Source organism: Notolabrus celidotus, chromosome 3, assembly GCF_009762535.1.
Source record: "Notolabrus celidotus isolate fNotCel1 chromosome 3, fNotCel1.pri, whole genome shotgun sequence".
Classification (NCBI taxonomy): domain Eukaryota; kingdom Metazoa; phylum Chordata; class Actinopteri; order Labriformes; family Labridae; genus Notolabrus; species Notolabrus celidotus.
In genome coordinates this window covers 15,599,493-15,626,717 of record NC_048274.1, presented here as the reverse complement: position 1 = coordinate 15,626,717, position 27,225 = coordinate 15,599,493, and the positions used below count along the sequence as shown (strand labels likewise).

The 27,225-nt window shown below is 40.0% G+C and overlaps 1 protein-coding gene across 5 annotated transcripts; it reads right to left on the bottom strand.

The window, feature by feature from the left end:
* Positions 1-93: 93 nt before the first annotated feature.
* Positions 94-26,591, bottom strand: cylda (cylindromatosis (turban tumor syndrome), a). 5 transcript variants are annotated; one of them, XM_034680364.1, is made up of 17 exons: positions 26,225-26,591; positions 24,461-25,003; positions 20,994-21,305; positions 17,425-17,530; positions 16,538-16,639; positions 15,741-15,857; positions 10,776-11,164; positions 9,152-9,317; positions 8,911-9,052; positions 8,305-8,427; positions 7,801-7,892; positions 7,355-7,421; positions 6,210-6,342; positions 4,000-4,108; positions 3,676-3,794; positions 3,068-3,284; positions 94-2,411 (listed from the first exon to the last, which is right to left on the bottom strand). In XM_034680364.1, the coding sequence occupies exons 2-17, from the start codon at positions 24,950-24,952 to the stop codon at positions 2,227-2,229; spliced, it is 2,871 nt and encodes a 956-aa protein (XP_034536255.1). In that variant the 5' UTR covers positions 24,953-25,003; positions 26,225-26,591; the 3' UTR covers positions 94-2,226. The 5 variants fall into 5 exon arrangements, with proteins under 5 accessions (XP_034536255.1, XP_034536256.1, XP_034536258.1 ...); XM_034680365.1 differs by having other exon boundaries at positions 26,375-26,591; XM_034680367.1 differs by lacking the exon at positions 15,741-15,857.
* Between the last annotated feature and the right edge of the window lie 634 nt (positions 26,592-27,225).

The following is a 27,225-nucleotide window of genomic DNA, read 5'->3' as shown; positions in this document are numbered from 1 at the left end:
TCTCATACCCCCAACTCAAGGCTCAACTATAAATGACTTTTGATGCTCATCCACCTTGTGTAGAACGTCCACTTTCAAATCACTCAGAACATGTTTACCCTTCAAAACGGGCTTTATTTTGTTAACATTTACAGGAACATCACTGACATTAATTTTCCACCCGTTACATATGTCGACTGTACAGATGCAACAGAAAATCAAAATCCCATCCTCCTTTCTGAGACTTCTCTCACAGAGAACAAGGCTCCAGTCAGTGACAAGCTTCAGCAGTGCAGAAAAAAAAAAAAAAGTTCACTCACACTCACAGGAAGGTCCCCTGTCAGGATCCCTGGGACAGTGGAAACCACCACAGAGCAAAATGGGAGCTGTCAGCTGGAACCTCATTTATAAAACCCTCAAAAGTTTGTTTATGTGCACAACTAAGTCCACGATTAAGTTGTGAGGCAGGAAAAAGATATACAATGCTGATGCCAACTTGTGCGATTTGTTGATTTTAACCAATTTTGTGATATATAAAAACCAACAGATATTTAATGTCTTAATCCAAGTTATGATCTTCAGGTTAGAGTTCAATGTAGTCAAGGATAAATATTTATTTTTTTGTCCCACTATATATATATGTGGTTACCTAAGGTTCCAAGCTTTGTGCCTCCTTCATCACCCTTCCTTTAACTCTACACTGTTCAACGTGTCACTATTAACATTCAGTAGTTGCTATGAGAAAGCGTAAACTACAAAAACTCACTTCATTATACAGTGAAAGAGGACAAGCAGTACCCAAACCAGTATCATCAACCCTGATTCATTTTCTTAAAAAGGGACGACACATGATTTTGTAATATGATTAGAATATAATAAATAATAATATTTGATCACAAATGTATTGTTATCTGGTGCGTGGCTGGAAACATTGCATGTCACATCTTCATGGAAGGCAGCGAGAGTCAATACTTGCCATGACGGGCAGAGAACAAGGCTTTGTAAACATAAAATATAATTTAGATTTAGTCATCAACACTAGGCTTAAAAAAAACACTGCATGTGAAACTCATATCATCATCACACTGTCCTTCTTTAAAGAAAACAGACAGACTTTTCCAGTATTTCACCTCATTGACCCTATGAATGCATGGAGTGCTCCACCAACCAGCTCGACAACAGGAGCCATTGTACAAGTCTCCCTTCATGCATTTATCTGGCATCTACCCTGCATTAGTAATGCAGAGCGTTCTTTACAGCTACAGAAGAGAAGCACATTTGTATTCTGTAACACAAAACTCTGATGTCTCCCAACCAACAAATTAGCACTCCCTGTGACTTCCAATGGGAGGGAAAAAAAGAGCAAAACCTAAATGTTTCCTGATAGGTCCACTTGGGGATAGAGCAAAATTGCAGCATTGGTTGAGCAAGTATAGAGTAAAACGTGAGACTTTTACAATGGCTACATCTGTTTCTGCAAAACATATCCTGTATAGACATTTACACAGCGTGATGGGAAATATGCAAACCAGTTCACAAAGAGCAGAATACTCTGGGCTTAATGCAAATGCACAGTAGGTTGACATCTATACTGCTGATGTAACTACCTGGAGAAATCTATGCTACTAAGAGATTTTACACAAGTTTTTAGAACAGTACACACACGTTGGATGACTGCGTTGCTTCCTTAATGTGGCGTTATGGAAAGCTCCCGTCTTTTACAGTGATTAACAATAGCAGGACTCCTCTTTTCTTAAGGTAAATGAGGTGGCCAACGTCCTCCCACTAGCTTGTCTTGTTTTTGTTTCACGTTTTGTTGGCCGTGGCAATGCGTACATACCCTTCCTCCCATCTTCTCCCCACACCTTCCTCCCTATGCAGGGAGTGAACCTTCATAAGGCCTACCTTTGCTTCATCAGCCAACACTAATGCTCAGCTGTGAGACACAGGGAAGCTACATAGGACTACATGAAGAACACAACACTTCAACTACTGCACAGTGCAAATAGGCTTCTCCCTCTCGTCTTTTTCCATCTCTCCAACCTTCGGGGAAGAGCAGGCATTGAGGAGAGGTGGAGTAAAGAGGGTCAACTCTGGACAACACCCCTGCTGGCAGGCAGCCTTTCTTCTTTTTAGTTCATTTCTCAATTTTGGTCTTTCTGGAAATCTCCTACCCTGGGAGAAGGGGAGGTGGTGTTGCTGAGGGGCAGGAGTGGAGGGGTTTGGGGGTTGGGGGAGAGGAGGATACTACTTATACAGGCTCATGGTTGGGCTCTGGTACATGCACATGTAGGCGTCGCACAGCAGGCGTCGGGCCTGGCCCTGGATGCTTTTAGGATCCAGAGTGTGCAGCTCCTCAGGGGTCATTTTCAGGTAGGCCTCCACCTCTGGACAAGGAGATACCTGGGGGATGTTGAAACCGTTCTGCCCTCCTGCAAAGATACATGCATCGTATCAGGAGAGCTATATTCACATCATATTCACAGCTTTATGACCTAACACATACACTAAAAAATAAGTTTTGCAGAAGCTATTAAAAGGCAGATATGAATGTAAACCTGCCTCAAAATACCTAATCTGTTTCATGAACATAATTAGCATATAAGCAGATTTATCAATTAGTTATTCCACTCAAATAATTACCCATTATTGAAACTATATACTGAAAAAAAGACATTTTTTGAACAACACTACCTCCAGTATTTTTTGGTTTCCTATAGTAAGTTATTGCGGTCTGTAGTGCTGGTAAATATGTTGGCTATTTTCAGAAATGTCATCAATTCCAACTAAAAAAATAGCCATTTCAAAAATAGTTAAGAATAATTAAGAGTTGTACAAATAACTAAAATTGACCATTACACACATACATTATAAAAAAAGAAAGTTAAAATGCACTGTCGTTTCTTATTTTTAGGGGTTTATTAGTTTAACTTACAAGGTTTCAGAGGTCGGGTTAATACGTGTTAACAGGCACTGAAAGATTATTTTCAAGTGTCACGAAAATGACTTTCTTCTTCTGAACCAAAAGCAACTCCAGGATTAGTTTTCTTTCATAACAAGCACAGCATTAAAAAGCTGTGATACGTACCATCACGGTCTGCCATGCTGTCGAAGAAGAGCCAGGCGGAATCTGCGCTGCCGTACTTCACAAAGGCCACGTAGTGACTGGTTTCGATGCACAGCACGGCGAACAGCTCCATCCTCTGGCGGGGGAAACTGCCCTGCCGCCCCACTCCTTCTTGCAGCTCCTTGGGGACAGACAGTTTGCCATGCCGATGGGTTTTTCTCCTCGGGTGGAGATGGACCTGAACCAGTACAAGCAGGGGCACAACATAACAGACTGTTAACTGCACTGGCCTTAAAAGATGAACAATATCATTTAAACACGTTTCACACATCTGTATTAAAGATCACAGAAAATAAAAACATTTGAATACAACTCTGGATCATAACTCAGGCGGTGGTTCAGAAATATACTCAAAAATGTTCCAGCTAATGTGCAGAGAGCTGGCAGGTAAAATGAACAGACCATGTGTAACAATGTACTTCAGAAGCCACTCTTCTAGAGCAGAACTTCTGCACTGGAACAGTTTGATTCCTTTGGATTTGTCGCCCCCAAGTGGACGATCTGAACCCAGACATCACAGCTCAGTTTTTAGCTGAACTTGTGCTGCAATAATGCCCTCTGTTGTTTACCTGTGTATTGCACTTTTCACAGAACTGTTTGATCTTGCCAGCAGTGATATCCCCGTCTTCATAACAGTCTCGACACTCGTAGAGAGCCAAACCTCCGCATATTCGACATTCCCTTGGAGCTGGATAATAAAAAACACAGACCTTTATTCTGGCTGACACTCAGCACAAAACTTTAGTTCTTTAACAAGTTAAGAGCAGGTTTGAAAGGTCCCTCATCTCAGCTGAGTATCAGTGACAACTACGGGAGTATCAGTAATAAATGCCACACAGATCTGAATCCTGAAGAACAAATCACACGAACACAAAGAAAAAGTTTCAACTCACTGTCTTCAAGAAGGTCTGTGATGTCTAATTCTAGTGAGGGGAAAATCTTGTTGAACATTTTGAAGTCCTTGCCAAAGCGGGGCATCTGGATGATAAGGCAGGAGGGGGCCTGGGAAGGGGAGGTCAAGAAAACAGAAAAAGTAAGCTTGTGTCAACAGAGCAGCATGGACACATTAGTAAAGCATGGTGCACACAGGAACTGAAACCTGAGATCAAGGACTGCTAACAAAGCCTGAGGAAGGTTATGCATCTCATAAATGACAGAAAGTAGTTATCAAGTCAAAAGTTGTGACTTTTTCTTTTTGGTAATTCAAGGAAAGAGACAATAGACTGTACTTTTAGGTTGACATATCTTGTATGAGTCAGCAGAAGCTGTGCCTTGTCCAGGAAGTGACATTTTCAGGTTTGATTTTGGCTTAGGACACACTGCACTGTATAGCAGCCCATTATATATTGATGCTGTGACGTTGGTTGGTACTGCAGGCGGTCAAATAGGAAAGCCAGGACATGGACAAAAGATGACCCATGTGATGTTTTTTTCCAGTTTGCACTTGTCAACACTTAAACCAAAGGTAAGTGTTTCATCCTTCAGTTTGTTACAAAAGAGGAAATACACCTATGTTCAAAATAATACAAAATGCAGTGTTTGAGTTCTGGACCCAGCAGGAGGCTGTGACATAGACCTAAATGAAAGTAGAAGTGCATAGTGAACTGCAGCAAACACTTCCATTAACATTTTTATGAGGTGGTCTGTTGATATATTGTTAGATAAAAAGATATGATATTGAACATGTTTTCATACACAACCTGTCACAACAGCTTGTCTCAAAAACCTAAGTATAACATTAAAGAAGCTGATCACATCATGTGCTGTATGTTTCTAACTCAATGTACAAATGCAGAGGCTATTCTAATTCTTTATCTTGTATCAATGTAATTTTCACTAACATGAAATCAATCATCTGAGTGAAACTTAAACGTGAGGTGAAGAGGTATGTTTTTGTTGCCAAGCATGTCTAAAGTGTGGGTAGATTTCTTCTGATCTTTTCCAGAACACTTGATTTCATATTAGGGCCTGTTTACTGACACTCAGTGGCAGCGAGGCCCTTTGGAACCCTAAAGATTATTATTATTCTCTTCTCTTATTACTCTAGTCAGCATTAATTTGCATATTTGGAGCCCTTAACGTGCCCCAAAATCCACCAAACTCCCCACAAAATTCAGTCACAGCAAAAAAAATGTATGAATTTATAAGTTTCACAAGAATATCTGCTCTATAGCGCCCCCTAATGACTTAAAAGTGATGCCCCTCCAGCTTCTTTAATCTACATACAGTGGATAGCAAAAGTCTACACACCCCTGTTAAAATTTCCAGGTTTTTTTATGTAAAAAAAATGAGACCAAGATAAATAATTTCAGAACTTTTTCCAACTTTTATGACCTATAACATGAACAATTCAATTGAAAAAGAAATTAATCAAAGTCACTTTGAATTATGAAAGGTGTATACTGACTACTATTTATCATCAGTTTGAATGTCATTGGTTAATTCTGAACACAGCCATATCCCCAGTTATAAGAGGGTGTGTACACTTATGCAACCACATTATTTTATTTTATTATTTTTTATTCTTCCCCCTAAGATTTTTTTTTTCCAATTGAATTGTTCATGTTATAGGTCACATTAAAAGGTGGAAAAAGTTCTGACATGATTTATCTTGGTCTCAATTTTTTACATCACAAAACCTGGCATTTTAACAGGGGTGTGTAGACTTTTACTATCCACTGTATATGACATTTATTTTCCATATCTATCATGCCAAGACCTACAAAAAAGTATCTCATGGTTGTGGTGGAATCTCAACAGGATGTGCAGAAATTTGAGTTGAATGCCTGTTTTTGGAGATTTGCAATGCACGTATTTGAACGAACTAGTTCTTTACTTCCTTCTATCTCTTATTTCTTATTTCTCTGTACTTATGGCTGTTGTGGTGTGACCAGAACATTTCACCTCTCAGGATCAATACAGGCTTATCTTGTAATTTTGTATAAGCTAGGATTGAGCTCAAAGGCTTGTAGAAGTCTCTTTAGGCAGCAAATGATTGTGCCCAACAAGCATGTATTAAACAAGTCAATCAGCAATATCACTAATCTCACTAATACACTCAGGCTAATCTTTCATAAATAAGTTGAATCTAAATGACGTTCACCTCTGCAAACTTGAGGTCGCTGTTGATGAATGACCACTCCAGGAGCTGCTGGATGGTGGGAACTCCGACCTTGTCCTTCTTGTCCATGAAGATCTGGTAAAAATAACAGTCCTGGACCTTCTGTCCCGCTGACCTGAAAACACTTCATCTTTTCAGGAAATGTTTTGTGATTTTATTCTAAAACACTTGAGGACAAAATGAATGTCACAAGAACAATCTCATATCAAGTCTACTTTAAGTACTAATACATTCATTAATCACATAATACTGACTCTGATCAGTTCAAAGATATCAGGAGATACTATTTAAGTCTGTCAACACTGCTGAAGATGTACTAAAGAGCGAGGACAAAATCAAATAAGATTTTTTTAAATGTGCATGACTAACATGAATATATCACTTAGCTCACTACAACTTTCTTTCTTTGAACAACAGGAAGTCTAATTTGACTTGAGATAACACTTTCTCTCACACCTGTATCCTGTAACTGTTAAACTGTTATACTGTTTCAACACTGTGGAAATTTACATCTTTGTGCAGTTTCATGTCTCAGGTTAGTCATGTTTTATTTTACAGCTTTATAGTTCTGGTTTAAGAAAGAAAGACAGAATACACTATTTGGTGATTACTTAAGAGCCACATCTTTACTGTTGCTTAATACAAACCTCTACTCAAAAGGTCCTTAGACATGACCAAAGGGGATGTTTTTACAACATGACCCCCAAAAAATTACCTTACGGTTTCACCACTTTGACCACACTGTCCTTTACACCTTCTGTGTGATGGATGTGCGGCAGAAGTGAAACTTCTTGTGTCTTTTTGTCTGTGTTAATCTACATGTTGCAGATTTAGATAAGGTCTGATACGATCTGCGGTTCAGCAGTCATGTCCTTGAATCTATATTTGCAGTGTGGCAAGCACAAGAATCAGAAACAGGAGTTTCACACCCTCATATCACACCCTTGGTTTTGAATGTGAAGTTAAAATTAACAATTTAAGCCACATCTTCTGCTCAGCAAGAGACAAACTGGAAAATGCCAAAAACTTTGATACAAACTGTTTCAGTCTTACCAAAATGTACTTACATTTCTTTAGACGGAGCCAAAGATGTTATGCATTTTCTTCTAAAGACACGGTGGCCTTACCTTAGCTTGAGCAACGGGTCCACCCTCAGGATGTGATGGAAAAGGATATTTAGGAACTCCTCAGGATCTGCATTACAAATGTGCTTGTATGAGATGTGAGTTAACATTCCTCCTTAAATGCAGCAGACATTACAGAAACTATAAAGCCCAGGGTATCAATTTGAATGCTCTGCTAAAATTGCTAATGTGTTCCAGCAGACTTGCCATAGTATACGATACTTCAGATGTCCTTTAGTTTTAGTTTTATCCTTCTTTAGATGTTTTGATCAAAGAAACTTTTGAAAAAATTTTAACATCAAAACAGTCAATGAGGACTATAATGCTAGAGCAGTACTACAGTACAGGTTGAATCATGATACAATCAAACTCAATGAAAACTCAACAATGAAAAATCACTTGACAATACTTAAAGCCTGATAAACAACTTATCTGTCTCATTCTCTTACCTTTTTCTTCAGACGTAAATCCAGAGGCAGCTTCTACTTTCTCTAGTATTCTCCTTAGCTTCATCACCTTAGTTGCACAAACGTACCCATGTCTGGAGGATCAAGAGAAACAAGAATGTTACAAGCTAGCTTAGCGGCAGCATGTGATTTAGTGACAATCAGTCTACAAGTGCATCTGATTTTACATTCAGACTTCAATGAAGTAAATAATAAAACCCAAAATATGATACCAGACTAAGTGTGTTTATAGAAATGAACAAATGGGATTATTGATTTTTTATTTATCTGCAGTCAAATCATGAGAATGCTCGTGTCCTGGAAGAAACTAGGAAAAGAAAACAGTCCTGGAAAAAATGTAATCTTTAAGCTTATAGCTTTCTAGAAAGAAAATGAATCACATCTTAAACAGGTGATGGGAGATCTGGTTAAAGCCTTTCTGAAGTATGAATCAATGTGAAAAGCCTGAAACAGGCTATGTGTGCAGTAAGGCTGACTTAGACTTACATGCGCAGAGGGTTGACTATCTCTGTGCGTAGAAGCTCTTGGGTCTCTCTGTAATACTCCACATCAGTCTTTGAGCGTGGTCTCAGCAGAACCGTGTCCAGAACAGAGCTGAAGGAGAAAAGACTGAAGAGCAGAACACACAACCAAGCCAAAGTGTTACAATTCATCAATCATGTATCTTTGTGTTTATTAAATAATTACCTGAATATTCAATAGAATATGATTGAGTGTGGCAGTGTTGTTGTTTTTTATTAAAGTACTTCCTGAGTGGTGAAACTTGGTTCAAAGAATTCACTCCTCAGTAGTAAAGTAAAGTTGTTTGGGTTGACTGCTTTTTTTTTTTTTTTTTTTAAATGGCCCTTTGGCAGAGTTGGCAGAAACAACAGATCCTGTATCCACCAGCCTGCTCACAGCAGGAATACACCCTGCCAGTGGGCAAAGTCAAAACAGTTTACTAACAAGCTCTTGCCTGTGGGCAAACACAACACCCCTGGCTGAGGAAGCACCAGACAGCCAATCAATATGACTGTAGACCAAAAACGTTAATTTAACATGGCACAAACTGCCAATGATAAGTATTCACAGAGAGTCCAACAGAGCACTGACCAGAAGAGGGTGGAATCCAAGTAGCAGGAGTTATAATGTCCCTGGATGCCTTTCTTTTTTCCCACCATGACATCCAGACCATCATTCTCTGTGCGGGGAGGCGTGTTCTCATGTACAACTTCACTAAGGTAGCCCCCAAATGCTACAAATACAGCAGTGTGAGAAAAATATTAACACAAAAAATCATGAAGACAATGTTGAATTTGGTGCCTTTAATAAATCCTGTCTTCTTCTGACTCACCAATGGAGTTGCAGCGTTCTATGGGGTTGGATGAGTGATGCAGTGATGGGAAGCGGGAGTCAGGCCGGCAGCACTTGAGCTTCACAAAGAGAGCTTTTTTGGGTGGGCACGTGAAGTAACGAGTACCTTTGAAGGTGCCATCAGTGCAACCAGGACACTCTTCCTCCTGGAGAAACCACATTGCAGAATGGTTGTCATGGATTGCATGATTGTACAATAAACAAGCTTCAGCTTTACTTATTTTGACCTCTTCCAAATGTTTTCCGTTGAACTAGGAATTGCCTTACCAGAAATAGTGTAGCATAAAAAACCTGCAAAACCACGTCTGTCATTTAAACTCTTAAGGTTTTTGTAGGATTACACAAATAAACCAGATTGAATGTGTTTGTATTAAGCTTTAAAGGTGCTGGTAGGTAGATTGTGTTAAAACAAAGCCAGGCTCACTGATCCCACTTATTCAAGTCTTTCAGCATGGCTTATCTTACCGGCTGCTGGCTGGAGTTTTATATCAAATCTGCAGGTATTAATGTGGGAGAGACATTCAACTAACTCTTTGCAAGAAAGTGAAAAAACATATTTTCCAAACTTCTTCCTTTAACAAAACATTCTAGTTTGGTGCTAAAAAATGTTTAACATGCACAGAAATAACATGACACTTAATACATCTCCACATATTTCCTACGAAGGCCTTAAAGCTGCTGTTGGTAGGAATGGTGTTAAAAAAAGTTGCTTTTTTCCGCTGGGTTTGGAGAAAAGGTCGTAATGCCCATCGGTACTCATCGGGAAGTGGAGTAATTTGAGACTATTGCGAAATCTCTGCGTTTTTCAATGCCTTTGTATCAAGCAATGTTATTATTCCCCTTGTTCCCTTTATGACAGACCAATCAGAGCTAATCTCCAATCTTCTGTCCTGATTGGTTAAGGGGAGGCCCCTACTACGTCCTCCGATTGGTTATGAGTCCGGCACGATCATGACTGCACACGCTGATCTGTGTTGAGGGACTAAGAGGAAATCTGGTTGGGAGGGATAGTGTTGACATTCGAAGTCCCTCTCTCTGAACAGTTGTTTACTCTGTGAATACCAACAGCAGCTTTAACGCTCCTTCAAGAGTTTTTAGTTGCTCATGAAACCAACTTGGTGCTGATGCCTCTATATGACCTTCAAAAGCTAATTAGACCATTAGAGGAAAAAAGAAGCAATTAACAGCACTTATGCCAGAAGTGTTTCTGTGGACAGTTCTTACAAAAGATTCACCCTGAGTAATGCATTCGTAATTTAAAGAACACAAGAAGATATTTCGATGAAGAATACTTATCAAATGTACAAGAGGAGATCAGTGAGGAGACTAGATTTACAGCCTTGTCCATTCGAGTTACCAGACACGACAATAACTAAGAGGAATTCACTTGTGAGATCAAAACAAGTTCATAATGATCAAGGGTTTTCACATGTATTAATACTGTCATCGGATGATCAGTTTGTAGTAGAAGCAGCAGAAAAGAGCATACAGCACGACAAACTTTAATACCTTCAATAATATAACTGTTGTAATGAAAATAGACCCCTCACTGCCTCAGTAGCTCATATTATAACTCGTAAGAGCACACTGCTGTGTTTTCTCACCAGCTCCAACCCCGCCAAAGGCTCCAGCAGGCCAGGAGGCAGACCCACCCAGCGGATGACACCACACAGAGGGGGGTTCTCTTTCACCTCCACCAGAGAGCCCACCTCCAGACCAGGCTGCCCTCTGGGTGGCGTGGGAGGCTGCGGTGAGGGAGGGGCAGCAGGTGACGAGGGCTCGGGCTGCTCTCCCATCACCGACTGGACAGAGAGGGAGAGAGGCCCATGACTCATGCTGTCGATGGGCCCCGGCTTCCGGTTCAGGCTGAAGGGTAGAGAGTGGAACTTGTTGTCACTGGACAACGAGGCTGAGGGCGGGGCTCTGGAGGGCGGGGAGGATTGGTTGAAGTCAGGGGGCGTGTCAGTAAGGGACTTGGCGGGATCCTCCCCAACTGCAGGAGAGATGCCAGAAAATCAAAACTTAATTAACAATCTCCTTAAAGTGAAAATCTATGTTATTGTGTAGGCTGTTCATACTATTGAAGAGGTACTATTTCTTAAAGAGCACCAAGCTGAAACTCACTGTTTTACTGTCCACAAACATGCTGTTGCAGTAAGTAAACTTCAACTTCACTAGAGTTATCGAAAGGTAACATGCTGTCAAGTTACGGTTCACTAACATCACCTGAAGAAAGAAAGGAACCTGCACACTGGCTTAGAAGAGGTAGACATTTTTTCATTCATTAGAAGAATTAAGTTCTTTTAGTAATTCTACTTGAAATCCCATGGATTAGGCCTTCTTAATCACATTAGGACAACAAGAACATTTTTTGTCGGTATGACAAAAACAGTGTTTTCCTTTGCATATCAGTAGAATTGCTTTTCGTCATAATTCTCTGCATCAATGCAAATCAATGGGATGGGAAAAAGTAGGACTTTTACCAGGTACATTTCTCATCTGACACATTCTGGAAATTATTTCACAACAGGAACAGTTTTTGACCTGTAATGACCTTCCTTTCTGAACTGCTTTGGAGAAATACGTCTGTAACTCAGACGGAAGGTCAACTTGCAGTGTAAAAACTAAAAATTCCTAATGCTAACACGTGCAAAAATGTTAAAGTTAAGCATAAGCATTTTGTTCAGTTATGCAAATACCCTGATGGGGACACAGGGTTCAGTGTGCAGATCCCTTTTCTTATGTGATGGTGTTTTGTTATATGCGTTTGAGCTGACTTAATCAATATCTTATCTTCAATTAATTATCTATGGAATAGAATTCACAAATTTCTGATAATTTAATGAAGACATGTTTCTGCACAAGTGATTTGTTAAAAAAAAAGAATTTCAAAACATACTACTGCCTTTAAATCATGGGTTTGTTAAAGGGGGCTACCACCGAATCTAAGAATTCACACTAAAGTATTTCTCATGTATCATATCAAATCAATGATGTTGTAATCACATAAAATTCAAAATGAAGCAAATCTAAAAAAAAAAAACTTTTTGAAGAAGTTTAAGATTTCTGTGAAAGTCCCTGAACTTCAGAACTTCCTATTTATAGCATTCATCACGATGTAATGCTGCCACACACTGACCTAACATTTAGTGAGTCACTAAAGATACACTCATTTAAGTGAAATCTTTAAGCTCAAACACATTAGTGTTATCAATCCTGAATCTCATAGCTTAAGCTTTAGAGAGGAGATGCCTAAGCTGTAGAAAGTCTTAGAAGAGGCAGTGTGAATTCTTGAACAAGTGGCATTCACCTTTAAGAGTGTTTTACAACATTTGAACTACTTCTCCACTGAAAGAAAGAGGAATTCAGCGTCTAGTCTGATGACTTTGTGACAGAAATACAAGCACCAAAACCACAAAGAAATGTACTCAAAAAGTGGAAAGTGACCCTGAGGAGGATGAAAATGATTACACATTCACAGGATGAGTATGCAGTTGTGAATAAGGCTGTCAGTCATTTACGACTGACCTCTTTTAATTTCTGCTTTAACATTGAAATACTATGCAGGCAGTCTTCCCAGGATTCATTTTGACAGTGAGAAATCTAAATATCACAGCTTGACCCTGCTAGTACGTCTCATGATGCCATGATACTCAGGTACATAACCCTGTGTGTATCTTGTCTGCAAGGTGTGATCATAAACAGAATGATGCATTCATATACAGAAGGCACAGGCTGGTTTTTCTGAAGCACATTAAACTCTTCACAACTGTGACATGTATTGGTGACATGTGCATGTAAATTAACTCAAATAAAAATAAATCAATAAATCAATAAAACTAAAGAAAAATACGAAACAATGACCCCATGTGCAGACTGAATAAATCAGTCCTGACACAAAAGAATAGACTTTTACTAAAGCTTTGTTCTGTAAATTGTGCATCTATTAACTGCATATGCAGCCATAAATACACAGCAGCCAGGTAAGATCTTATTTGCAGTACTGAGCTTTATTAAAAGCCTTGAGGCAACACCAGTTACTCCATGCAGGTGGAATCCCACACTAAAATGGTGATGAAGGACGAGACTAGTGAACAGATCTTTACAGCAAGCTACTGCGATGAACCAATAATTTTTGTTTTATCTGCAGAACGTGTTTGAGCTACATTTCCACTTGTTACTAACAGAATTTTATAACCCCAAACCCCAAATGTTGGGATGCTGTGTAAATTTTAATAAAAACATAATTTGATGGGTTTGGAAATTATTGAATCAACCCTGTGTTTATTTGAAAACAGTTCAAAGACAACACAGCAAATGCTCAAATTTTGATTATGTCATGAAAGATATATGTTTGTTTCAAATTTGATGCAAGCAACAAGTTTAAAAAAAGTTGGCATGTCTACCCTGGCGTCGCACCACCTCTTCTTTTCGCAACAATATGTAAGAGTCTGGGAACCAAGTCGTATTCTTTTTTGATGCAGCAGATGTTTTAAGAAGGTGACAAGTCAGGACTGCAGGCAGGCCAGTTTAGCACCCACGCTATTCTACTACAGATCACGCTGTTGAAATATGTGCAGGATGTGGTTTGGCATCTTCTTGCTGAAATATGTAGGGTCTCCCCCTGAGAAAGGCATTGTCCAAATGGCAGCATATGTTGCTCCAAAACCTGTATATATTGTTCAGCATTAATGGTGCCTTCCCAGATATGTAAACTACACATGCCATGGGCAGGTATGCATACCCATACCATCACAATGATGGCTTTAAAACTGTGCCCTGATAAGAAGCCGGGTGGTCCCTTTTCTGTCTCAACTGGAAGACTTGGCATCTGTGATTACCATAAAGAATGTCAAATTTGACATGCGATTTGTTCGATCACAGGGCAGTGTTCCACTTTGCCTCAGTCCATCTTAAATGGTTTCAGGTCAGAAGAGGTTGCCAGCATTTCTGTATCATGTTTATAAATGGTTCCTCTTTGCTTGGTACAGTTTTAACCTGCATTAGGATGCAGGGACCAACTGGGTTCACAGGCAGTGATTTTGAGCCAATGTGGTGATTTCCACTGCAGACTCAAACCTGTTTTTAAAGAAGTACCTCCTGCCCGAAGATCACTTCTGATCAGGTTCTCTGAAACTTAAATGATAATATGTACTAGAGCTACAGTCCTGAAAGTCTTTGCAACTTTTGCTGAGGAACACTTTTTGGAAACTGTTGAACAATTTGCTCATGCAGTCTCTGACAGAGAGGTGAACTTCTTCCCATTGTCACTTCTGAGAAATTCCACCTCTCTGAAATACCCTTTTTATAACCAGTCATGTTATTAACATGTTGTAGATTCACCCAATTAGTTGTTGGCATCAAATTTAAATGAACATATATTATTCATAAAACACTCAAAGCTTTCCATTTCAACATCTGACATGTTGTCTTAGCACTATATATAATTAAATGTAGTGTTTAAATGATGTTCAAACCATCAAAGTCTGCCTTTACGAACATTTTTCACAGCATTCCAATTTAAGGGGAATTTGGGATGTACAACAACAGATCGTGTCTTCCTCCTATTGAGAATAAAAGGGGCTTTTTGTTCCAGAATACAGGAACTACAGCAGTTACTGCACATAAATATGGTAAATATATTCTAATTGGAACTCAATTCCTCCCACTTGTTGAAAAAGGAAAACAAAAAATGTGATATTATATCTATCTATAAATATACCATTCATTGGTGGAAATGTATAAATAACACCACTTGTGAAACCTTTTTTTTGACAAGGTCTCCTTTTTGTATTACACACCTTGAGAAGTGAAAACACTATGTGTATGTAAGTTGTCCAGTTACACCATGAAGTATACAAAATCTTTAAAAGGAATAAGTCAATGAATAACCTCTGCTTTATTCCAATATGCTAACATCTAAACGTTACCTCTTCTGTAGACTATTGGAAACTATTTCTGTTCAGGGATCAGATTAGTTGTGTTGGTGGTATTTCTTATGTTAGCCAGCGTGGTAAAAGCAGCAGACTGGTGCTGTTTCAGGACCACAGCTCTGTTCAGTTGCTGCTGAAATCATTGTATGAAGAAGCTGTTGAATATATAATAAGTATTGGATATCTCTTAACAATGTGTCAAACATATGAGATGTTGTGCTCATAATCTGTTAATAGACAAGTCAAATAAGATGTAGTTAATATCTGTGTTATCAGGAAGAACTCTACCTTTTGTGATTTCATGAGTATGAGAAATTTCATGTCCTATCCGCTTAAACATTTAAACTAACTTAAAAGTGAGTGCTACTTGATTTTCTCAGGTGGGAGAAAGAGGTTCTTACGCAGACTGACAAAACTCTATTATATACTACATTTACAGGACACTTGTATTAGAGCAATCCACAGTAGCAGAGTGTAAATCGAGCTGGCCAAGAGGAGATAGGACCCCTGATCCTACCAGTGTTAGTAAATCAAAATCATACAGCCTCCATAAGAGTGAGTAGTATCTAGGGTTGTTTTTGCAGACAGGAGCTTGCTGGTAAGATGGTTGACATCCCGTGAGTACCCGTGTTTTACCTTCATCAATGTACCATGTGCTTTTGGATTTGGACTGGGCTGGGGGATCAACAGAGCTGCCATTTAAAGTATAGTAAAATTCAGACTTGCTTCTACTGCCACACTGATGACCTAGAACTGGAAATAACAAAGTACATGAAAAGAACAGAGATAAGCAAAATGTGTACGTGTTCAGGTGTGTGTGTGTGTGTGTGTGTGTGTGTGTGTGTGTGCGTGCGTGCGTGCGTGCGTGCGTGTGCGTGTGTGTGTGTGTGTGTGTGTGTGTGTGTGTGTCTGAGAGGATGTTTTGTCCCTTGTTTCGTCTGCAGACAAAGTGAGGACTACAAGAGAACAAATTATGGGTAAAAAAGATCAATTAATCAGCAACTCTTTTTTTCAATGACAAACACAAAGAAAGGATATAAAGTAAGCAATATATTCCATTCACATTGAATCAATGCAGCTGTGACAAGTATTTCTTATATTTTGTTGAATGAAGAAAAAATGAAGTTAGGCATGCCCTCTGTTAATATCTTAGTAAAGGGGCTTTCCACCAACAGTGTTTTCTTCCTCATTTGCTTATTTAGATTCATTCAATCAGCAAGTTTAGTTGAGCTGCTTCATTCAGAAGCTCTCTAAAACAAAGAAAAGACTTGTTTCAGGAAATGTCCCCAGCAGGAACTTCAACTGTCAAATTAGAATATGTGAAACTCGAATCACTACCAGACAATATGGATGGAAGGCCCCTTTAAAGAGTTATCCTCACACTAAGCTGTGGGTACGTCAGTTAGGTTTGTATCGTAGCATCAGTGCAGTACCTTTGCTCTTTGGTTTGCTTTGGCCAGAGGACGACTTGTCACTGCTGGTGCCTCTGGGGGCAAAACTGTGCTTTTGCAGCCTTTGGTCCTGCATCGAAAGTTCTGCACAGCCCAGAAATACATCCACATTAGAGGCACATCACCCCCTTCAGCCTACTTCAAACTATCAAGCCATAGATGACTTCCACAGCCCACTTCTGATGTATGTTAATGTACACATTCACCCTTTAGTGTCATGCATGTTTTAAACTATGAACACAATTTTAATGTGTGAGACTTTATCTTAAGTTGTATGCTCTGCTACAGCAAAGAAAGTATTCAACTATCCTTCAACTCTTTGCCAAACTACAGATTCAGAAGGTTCAAGGCTTAAGATGTTGCCTTCAATGGCAAAGTTACCATAAATTCAACCCATAGACTTTGCACACAGGCTGACTGTCACTAGAGCTGATTAAAAAATAGTATCACAAACATAACAAACTAGGAACTGATGAATAACTACCTTTGTTTTGAGGTAGATAAAGTCACTTTACTGTGTCACTATGTTTACTTGTTGCATGTCTAGAGAATACATAAAGAAGTGTTTTGAACAAAAATGACCAATCTGCAAAACTAAGATAATCGCAATGTTCCACTTTTCCTATGTGCAGTGCTGAATAGTCAGTGGTGGCAGTTGCATACATAAACAAATCAATATGCCAATGTGGAGAACAAAGAGCCTGAGTATGTCACTTGACTTTCAAGAACAAGTGAGCCATTGACACAAAAGGCTCACTGTTCCCCGCTGCAAGCCAAACACAAACTGGGTACGCTGAGAAGGAGCTCAGAGCTGCTCCAAGGAGGGACAGCTGAATGTTTTCAGCAAACACAAACACAAACTGACTCACCTGGCATTACGTCACAGATGGGGACGAGTCGGGTGTGCTCCAAACTGGCAAAATTACACAGCAACTTCCCATCGAACACACCATCCCAGTCCCCAATAGGATTGTCCTGAAAGAGTTGGAGACATGACAACCTCATGAACCTTCCGAGCGTTCTTCATCTCTCTGAATGTGATCAAGGTGGTCCTTTTACTCCTATCTTCTTAGAGATTGCCCAATCACTGTATCTAAAAATGATGTTAAAGCTTGATCCAGCTGCACTCTGTCTCCTCTGAATCAAAACGGCTCATCTCATCTTCTACTGATAAAAAAATAGATCTTCCATCCCCAATCATTCCACCTGAAAGCTCGGCATTTTGTGCAAGCACAACCACACTACTCTTCTTTTATAGCTCGAATTCAGAATTGCTGTTCCAGCAGAATAATTTGAGGTAAGTGTGAAGCCAGTGCCACTAGCAAGAGGAGGCAGGGCGAGGCTGGACGCAGAGTGAGGCAGAGCAGTGGGCTCCCCTCAGCTGCCTGCTGGCCCCTTGCCACGCTGTTGGGTCATACAGCTCTAAGTCTTTACCTCACTCCCCGCGTGACTGCCTAGCCTTTGTGTGGGTGGCTCGGATACACTGAGTGGGCCGCTGCTGCTGTTGGTGCCGCTGCTAACGATCAGCAGTCAAATGCATCAGTTATGTGTTTCAATCTCTCTACGACTACAATACAACTCCCGCCTGACAACAGTAGTCATAGATACCAGATATCGTGATCCCAAGCAACAAGACATATTTCCTCACATACAGAGAGGGGTGTGAAAAATCCAAAAGGATAAAGCAAGTCAGGACAGAAACTTTAGACGTTCACTCTCGTAAAACTCAATATTAAAACTGGAAAGTGGAACTTGCTGCACGCTGCTGCCCTCTACAGAGGCGGAGCATCCACTGGCACACATCATCTCACATCATTATGAGCAGATACATGAATCTCTCTGACTGCAAATCTAAATTTAACATTGAATGCTTTCTAAAGCTGTTTCAGTGCGACATGATTTTACTAGATGTTATTTTGTAGCAGCTCCAGCTTAAAAGCATTTTAGAACCCCAAACCCCAAAAGTTGGGACGTTTTGTAAAATGTTGATTTTAACAGATCTTGAAGGTTTTCAAATCGTTTAGACGCTTCATTTATTCAAAAAAGTGCGAAGACAACACATCAAATGTTGAAACGGAAAACTGCTCATTTCAAATGTGATGCCATGTTTCAAAAAGGTTGGGACAGGGACAACAAAGCACTAGCTAATTTACAACAGGTATGTTACATGACTGTTATAAAAAGTGCATTCTAGAGAGGGTGAGTCTTCCAGAAGTAAAGATGGGAAGAGTTGCACTACTCTCTCAGAGACTGAGAGAGCGAATAGTTCAACAACGTTGGAACAAAGTTCCTTAGTGTCAATTTCAAGAATTTGTAGGCTTTATCATCTTTAGGACATATTATCATTAAAGAATCATAGAATCTCTGTACAAAAGTGACAAGTCCAAAAACCAAATGCTGGACGGCTGCGATCTTTGGGCCCTCAGGCAGCACTGCCTTTATAAACAAACGTGACTCTGTAGTGGAAATCACTGCATGGGTTCAAGATCACGTCTAGTGAATTGGAAATATGTGCAGTGGTCCGACAAATACAAATTTGACATTCTTTTTGGGAATCACAGATGCCACATCCTCCAATTTAAAGAGGAGAGACACCGCCCAGCTTGTTACTGCAGGGCGCAGTTTAAAAGCCAGCATCATTATGGTATGGGAATGTTTGAGTGCCCATGGCATGTGTAGCTTACATATCTGGAAAGGCACCATTAATGCTGAACAGTATATTCAGGTTTTGGAGCTAAATATGCTGTCATTCGAAAAATGCTTTTTCTTTTAAAAGGGAAGACCTTTAAATATTTCAGCAAGAAGATGCTGAACCACATTCTACATCTATCATCTACCTGCAGTCCCAGATTTCAGTCACCCATTGAAAACATTTGGAGCATCAAAAGACAAACATTATGACAAAGGAGACCCTGAAACTGTTGAGTAGCTGAAATCCTCTATCAGGCAAGAATGAGACAATATTTAACTTTCAAAACTCTAGAAACAGGTCTCCTTGGTTCACAAACATTTACAGCGTCTTGTGAAACAAAGAGGTGATGCTACACGATGGCAAACATACCCTGGTCCTAAATGTTCTGAGACGTGTTGCTGGCTTCAAATTTAAAATGAGCATATATTTTTCATTCAAGAATGATTTTAAATCTTTGGGATTAAACAATTGACATCTCTATGTTTACCTGTCTCCTGTCGTCTTTTCATTTATTAATTTGTCTTATGTATATGTACAGCGCAGCGCTCTCTGTTAGTTTGGGGTGGGACTTTGTTTGGGACCAATGTTTGTGTTTATAAAATTGAAAAATCAATAAAAAAAGAGTATTATATAAAAAAAAAAAAATTGACATCTTGTCTATTTTCAACCCCTGAATTCAGTTTTTATCAACATCTTACTCAGCGTTCTAACTTTATGGAACTGTATCTGAAGGCAGGGTGGTTGAGCACAGATAATCTTTGCTTACATTAAGTCTTCTAAGTTTTAAAAATATATATCAACATCCATGTTTTTTCGTCCTTTGTCTACAGTGAAACACCTGATCAGCATTCAACTGGATAAATCTCCCATCTTGCCCTTTTCTCACTTGGCAAACAACAACACTGCAAGGAGTTAAACAGACAGCTAGTTGACCAAATCAACAACAGTTTATCTTAGGCAAAATAAACAGGAAGTAAAGACCACAGCTATTCTTTTTGATCCCATGTATCCAGATGTAAAGCTAGGTAACATTTAAAGCTAACAACTCTCTCAAGTGATGACACGTTGCACCTCCAGTTTCTTGATAACTGTGGTCAGCTGTTTTAATGCTTCTATCGTCAGGAAGTTACTGATCCCTTCAGAAGAAAAGTCCCCCCCACAGAAACAGCAATTTGTTATTTTTTACACTTCAGCTTGTGTCTGGATAAAACAAACAAGATACAACAGATTAACTAGTGAGCTTTACAGGTGCAGGAAGGTGGATTTTCTTACCTCCAGAGAAAGCCATGCAAACTCTTTCTCTGTTTTCAATGTGTGTGCTTGATGAGTCAATTAAATAAGTAGGGTAGGGTAGGAAGAGATGTTTTCAAAAATGTTGAACAAGTCATATTGACTCAAAATGACTCGTATTATTTTCAGCTTACTGGTTGAGAGTGAGAGAAGGTCCTACATTTTGCACATTTTTCGGTAACTTCCTTTTCAATTAATCTCTGAATGACTTTTTCAGTAGTCTGACGAATCACCTGGTTTGTTTGTTCCTAGGGGTCTTTAAGTTTTGATTATATCAAACCATAGAAGCAGCAAATCCTCTCATTTAAAAAGCTAAAAGTAAAGTAGGTTGGTTCCTAATACATTTTTCTGTCAACTCATCAAATCAATCAAGAACAACTTTGGGCGTCATGATTGGGTATATTTTGCCGTCTTAATCTATCCATACGCTTGTGGGTAAAATATAAGTAGCCTTACCATGTCAACCCCTACATAATAGCCCAGGCTCTCATTTCCTGGCAGCAGGTCACAAAAAATGATGGTTCCTCTCTCCGGTCCGTCCCTGGTCTGTACCAGGACTCTGGAGTTGATTTCCAGAGGAGGGTAGTCCTGGTCATCTTCCACCAAATTTACATGGTCCACTTCCAGCTCGCCGAAGTCTTCAACATCATCATCCTCCCAGAGTTCAAGCTTGTCCAGGGCAACAAATACACCGCACTCATCCTCACAGCGAAAAAGTTGCCGGCCTTGGTAGGAGCCCTCCGTGAAGCCCTGGCCCCGACCCTCCTCCTGCGGGGGAAGGAAGTAAAGAAATGTAGTGAACAGACAAATGTAGGCAGAGAGACAGAACAGGAGCAGCAGGGATGAGCTACTTATTGTCATAACAAGTAGGGCAGGTAGCGAGGCTGCTTGCTCAGCATTCTTCAAAGAAAGGGAGTCAACATCACAGAGCTGTGAGAGCATTTGATCGATTACTGCAGTAGAAATATGACTTGACTTACTGAGATGATAAATATATTCAAATATTGCGAGTACAGACAATGGATGACTGTCACACAAATATCATCGTTTGTTATGCGACTTCTCTCACTCTCCTTGTTTAGGAAAAGTGCCAATTTCTATTTTAGCTGCATGACGAGCAGATGTAGCAGAAGAAGCTCTATTTGCTACGGGACATTCATCCAGAGTCCTTTCTGAAGCATATGTGCCAAATCTGGGGCCTTTATATTCAAATACACTCTGAATGCTTTGAGCACCATCAACCCACTCATGAAGACTACAGCTGGACCCAGGAGAATCAAATCATTGTTCTCCAACAACAACCCCATTATATTCTGGTAATTATTACTGTACCGTAAACATGGAAAAAATTAACGGCATGATGTCAAATAATGAGATTCATTGTTGAGATGAGAAGGACAGCAAAGACAATAAAAACATTGTTAGACTAAAAATGAATGCAAATTTATTGACCATAGTCTGCTGTCTGCAAAGAAATGTATCGCACAAAACTGGAAAGACACTAACAGCCCTTTTCCACTACACAGTTCCAGCTCTACTCGACTCCACTCGACTCAGTTTGGGTACCTTTTCCACCAGCCCGAGTACCGACTCACGGTGGGCGGGGTCGTCATAACACAGCTGCGCGAAACTGCGTTCACGTCATTTTGAACGCGACACAAACACAACAATCACAAGCAATGGAGGACATGGAGGCAATGGTGTGCTTGCTGCTCGGTCTGTGGCTTTTTGTCGCAGCCCGAGCAAGAAAGGAGAAACCATGGAGAAACTTTGCGTGCAGACATTGAACAATACTGATGTTGTTTTTTAAAAAATGGCGGGTTTGATTCCTATGTTGGGGCGTCACGCTCATGACTCTTTGTGACAACATTCTCTGACCAATCAGTGGCCGGCAGTTCGTCGATGTCACCTTTTAGTATCGGCACAGCTCGCTTGGAGCCAGAGCAGAGCAGGTGCGAAAAACTGGTATCTCACACGAGGTACCACCCCTGTGGAAACGCAACACAAACCAAGCAGAGTAGAGTCAAGTCGAGTAGAGTGGGGCTAAGACGGGCCAGTGGAAAAGGTACCACCCATTGGTTAAATCAGATGTTGTCAACCCTCCCTTTAGAAAAAAATTACATACATCCAGAGAGACAAAAATTTGGAAATCCTTCATTGATTATGTTAAAAAACAATCCAACACTGCAGTCCCAAAATCCATTTAGAAATGCAGATTCTTTAATTTTGTCTTAATAGCTGCCAACGGACCTTTTATTTCTTTCACTCTATCTACGATAAGGTGGACGAGCTAACCCAGCACCAGAGGGAATACTGGCAGAGTAGCATCATGCTAACAGAGCTAACACCGGACACGAACACCACATTGGAAGGATTTCACCTGCTGTGGGTGGACAGGATACAGGAGAGCAAGACTTAACTAACTGGTGAAGAAGGACAGCTCAGTCCTGGACCCCATGGAGGTGGTGGCTGACACCACCTGGACATTTTTTTTCTATATATATTCTTGTTGAAATTCTTATACTGTACACCTTCTTGTTTGCTGCTGTAACTCCGTGAATTTCCCCGTTGTGGGACGAATAAAGGAGTATCTTATCTTATATTATCATAATAGCCTTGTTTGATTTAGAGAAGCTTTGTTCATTCTATTTTTTTTTATTATTATTATTATTATTTTATTATTTTATTTTTTTAGTTGTTATTGCCTTGTTTGTCCATTTGTTAAACCTTACAGCCATACAGCTGTGAAAGTGGAAACAGATTAATGATAAAGCTGTACTTTATAAAATAAAGTAAACTTCAATAAAAACACTATGGCAAAAAAAGAAGAACAGCAAAGACAGAAGTCTAAATGTTGTCATTGTGTTCTTCTTACCCTCATGTCAGACCCAACACTGCTGTTTAGTTTGAGCCTTTTCTTGACAAAGAAAGTAGCTCAACGCAAAAACTTACTAACAGCTATTTCTACAACCATCAGCTGAGGAGGCACATACGAAACTGGCGAGACACAGAAGTGTGTGTGCAAACTGGATCAGGATGACTGTATTACCGTCTTATTTATTGTGCACGGGAGTACAAATACTTCATTTTATTGCAACCGCTATGAGAGATTAAGCTTATTAAGGCCAAGAGTAGCAGAAATGGTTTACTTCTTGTGCTAAATTGTGTTTGTTTGGGGGTTTTTTTGCAGGAAGCTGAGTCTGCTGAAGTTTTAGGATTAGGATGTAATTAAGAAATACCACTTGAGCATAATCACCTGCTTAAGAATACTTACTAGAACCAGTTTGTGGCTGCTTCTTTTGTTTTGAATGAACTGAAAGTAATTTGCACAAGCCACATAGGACATGTTCATCAGGCTGGACAGGCTCCCTGTACATTTCAGAATTAATTTTAAGATTTTAATGTTTGTTTTTAAGTCACTAAATGGTCTGGCACCTCAGTACATCTCTGACCTCGTACACATCTACGTCCCCTCCAGAGCACTGAGGTCTGCTGATCAGACCATTTAGTGACTTAAGATGTCGTCTTAAGATGAGGGGAGACTGAGCTTTTTCAGTGGTAGCTCCTAAACTGTGGAACGAGCTACCCACCCAAGTCAAAATGGCCCCCACCCTGGATGCTTTAAAATCACGTCTTAAAACTAATTTTTACTCCTTGGCTTTTAATACAGCATGAGAGTTTGTGTTGGTCTCTGTTTGTCTAACAATTTACTTTAAATTTTACTATTATTTATTTCTACTGTTGGATTTGTTGTGCAGCACTTTGGTAACCTTGTTGTTTTTAAAATGTGATATATAAATAAAATGGATTGGATTGGATGTTCATTCTTAAAAGCTTGTTTACAGTGACACCTGCTAAAAGTAACAATGATCCCATCTATCCATGTCACCCTCCCCCCTCCATAGAAGCATAAAAGTTCTCACCAGCAGCTCTACTCCAAACCAGATTCCAGAGAGGGCTCTGTCAGGGAGCAGTGACCCTTTGAAGCGGACCACGCCTGGTAAAGGCTCATCACCTGAGCGCAGCTGGACGCGCACCTTGGAACCACAGTCAATATCGCGGACGCGCTCAAGCCGCGACTTGTTGCAGAGCAGGGCATATCGCTCCTCACAGTTAGTGATGGGGAACAACAGCTCAGCCCGCTTTTCATCCAGCTCCAGGACGTCCCGCTCGTCCAGGCTTAGCACCACGTTGGTCTGGTCCAGGATGCGGAGACTCTTCTTGCCCTTGCATGGGGGCAGTGTTCGACCCAGACTGTTACGTTCCTGGCATGCCTGTCCGAGACTGCCACGGGGGATCCTCAGGGTCTTCTGGGGAGGCTTCTCCACTGTACACTCCTTTATGACCATATAGAAGCGCCAGTCCTCCCTGAAGCCCCCACTGGGCTTCTCCTGGCTCCACAGTACAGAGCTCATGGCTGCATACTAGGCGGAAGGTCCAACATCAAGGCAAGCTTGACCTCTGGTCTGTTGAAACAATAACATACAGCTGCCATTAGAAAGATGCATTCTCCAAGACAAAGGGTTATAGAAAGTCACGGCATAGTTGCTGCTATTTCAAGGAATATAATAGTTATTTTTTGTTTCAGCATGATGAATGGATAAAAGAAAACACCTGGCATTATCTGGATTATTGAAGCACTGAATAGACCATTAAAGCTGTATTCATCAGTTAATCCGTTTATGTCAGTCATATATGCAAACTGAAAGAAAGTAACCATCACATTGGGTGTCCGTTCTGTCTAAAAAGCTGACTCAGAGTTTAACAATTGGAAATAATTTCATTAACCGGTTGTAAAAGGATTTCAAATTTCAAATAGCATGACTTCCCCAGTCTGGTCAGAACTGAAGAAGCCTTTTGGAGGAGAGAAGAAACATCTTCAAGAATGTCTATCAGTCCAGTTGCCTTACGGATCAAGCTTTGGATTATAATGACCTGGATGATTGAGAACCTTCACAGACAGCATGACAGAACATTCAGTAACACCATTTTCACTGAAAGAAGGTGGTGAAAACTATATTCTGAATAATGTTCAATGGTGCCCTCACAGAAGATGGTTCAAAAAAATACTCCAATGAATCTTTACATCTTATTATGATAACTGATCTTCAGGTAAAGTAAAACTGCTTGTTTCAGTTGTTGCACTGGAGTCTCATGGCTCACAATTGTTTATAAGGCTGTGTACTCTCCAACTCTTCTGCCCAGTCATCCCTGTGCAGTCAGTCCCCCTGTTTTTAAGCAGGACCTCATGAGACATCACTTTTATTAACTGATTTGAATACTCTGTGCATAGACTGTGAGCATGCAGTTGACTAATGCTGACATTAAGTAAAAGTCAGAACCAGAAAATTGGATTTCCCCTGATGACAACTCAGATATGATTATCAACCACCCTGCACAGTCCACAGCACATCCACACCACATCCGTCATGTATTTCGAGCATGACAGTAGAGGCTGCTCAACAGTACTCATGTAGTTATCATTGATTTCATTAAGTCAGGGTTACTGACTACTGTAACACCATTATTCTGTTCCAGTATAGCTCTCCCTGACAACCAGAGCAGAGGTTTGTTATCACCAGGCTGTCAGTCTCAGGCCCTTTAAGAGGGGAAGTAGCTAACGTACTGTCAGCTAAAAGGAACCAAACAGTCGTTTACGTTCAATAGAAACGACATGGACACCTTACCTTTGATACGCGTCAATTCAGTTAGAGGCTACGGGTGACTGTCATCTCAAATATCCATCTCAATTAGGTACAGGCCTTTCAATACAAGCTTAATTCCTCTCGTAATAACCTCTGATTAGCTAAATGGCTAGCTAATGCTAGCGTCCTCACCAGGCAGTATCACAGTAAAGTTAGCCTAACGAGCTGACGGTTGGCCGCAGACCGGCAGAGCACTGCCATCCTCTAGAGTGTGCTGTCAGCGTTCAGATAAATCATTTCTCCCAGGAAAACGCGTGTAATAATCATACAGTGTGTCGCTACAGTTATGAGATATATTATTTACAGGAGACGACCTCACTGAAGTTAATGTGTGACGTAACTGCACTCCGCATTAGCCATTGGTCAGTTTTTTTCTTCTCGATCACTGATTGGCTGTTCGTTGTGTTTGTCACCAAGTCCCATCCCGTGGGGCTTTCCCATGAATGGCAGATATCTATGGGCAAGACACATAGTTCGGTTGAAGTGCAGCATTCGACAAATGATGGTATCGCTGATTGACTACAGGCAACTAAAGACTGACTGAATTACTGTATGGAAGCATATATGTACCAAAACTAAAATGAAAAGGCACATTTGAAAATTAAATTGCATTAACAGAAATGCTTTTTAATTTTCTAAATATTTGACTCATAAATAAAATTAATATTCAATAATCCTATTTGCATTTTAATTTTAATCTTCAACAATGCTAATTAAGTTACACAATTAAAATTAAAAAAAAGACATTTTGCTTTTTAATTCTCAGAAAATTCCCCTCCTAAATTATTATCATAATTCAAATTAAAAAGAAAATTCGAAAATTAAAATGCATTCACAGAAATGTTTTTTAATTTCAGAATGAATGTGCATTTTTTTTACTCAAAAATAAAATGAAAAAGCAATCCTTCCTTTTTCCTTCAAGCACCGAACCTAGGGTGACAGGGCTTACTCCATTGCTGCCCCCGCCCTCTGGAACTCCCTCC

Coding starts and splice junctions, on each gene's coding strand:
- cylda (XM_034680364.1), bottom strand. CDS start 24,952: ATGAGCTCTGTACTGTGGAGCCAGGAGAAGCCCAGTGGGGGCTTCAGG. Junction 16,640..17,424: donor CATCTGTGACGTAATGCCAG/GTGAGTCAGTTT, acceptor TGGGCTGTGCAG/AACTTTCGATGCAGGACCAA. Junction 7,893..8,304: donor ATAGTCAACCCTCTGCGCAT/GTAAGTCTAAGT, acceptor TTGATCCTCCAG/ACATGGGTACGTTTGTGCAA.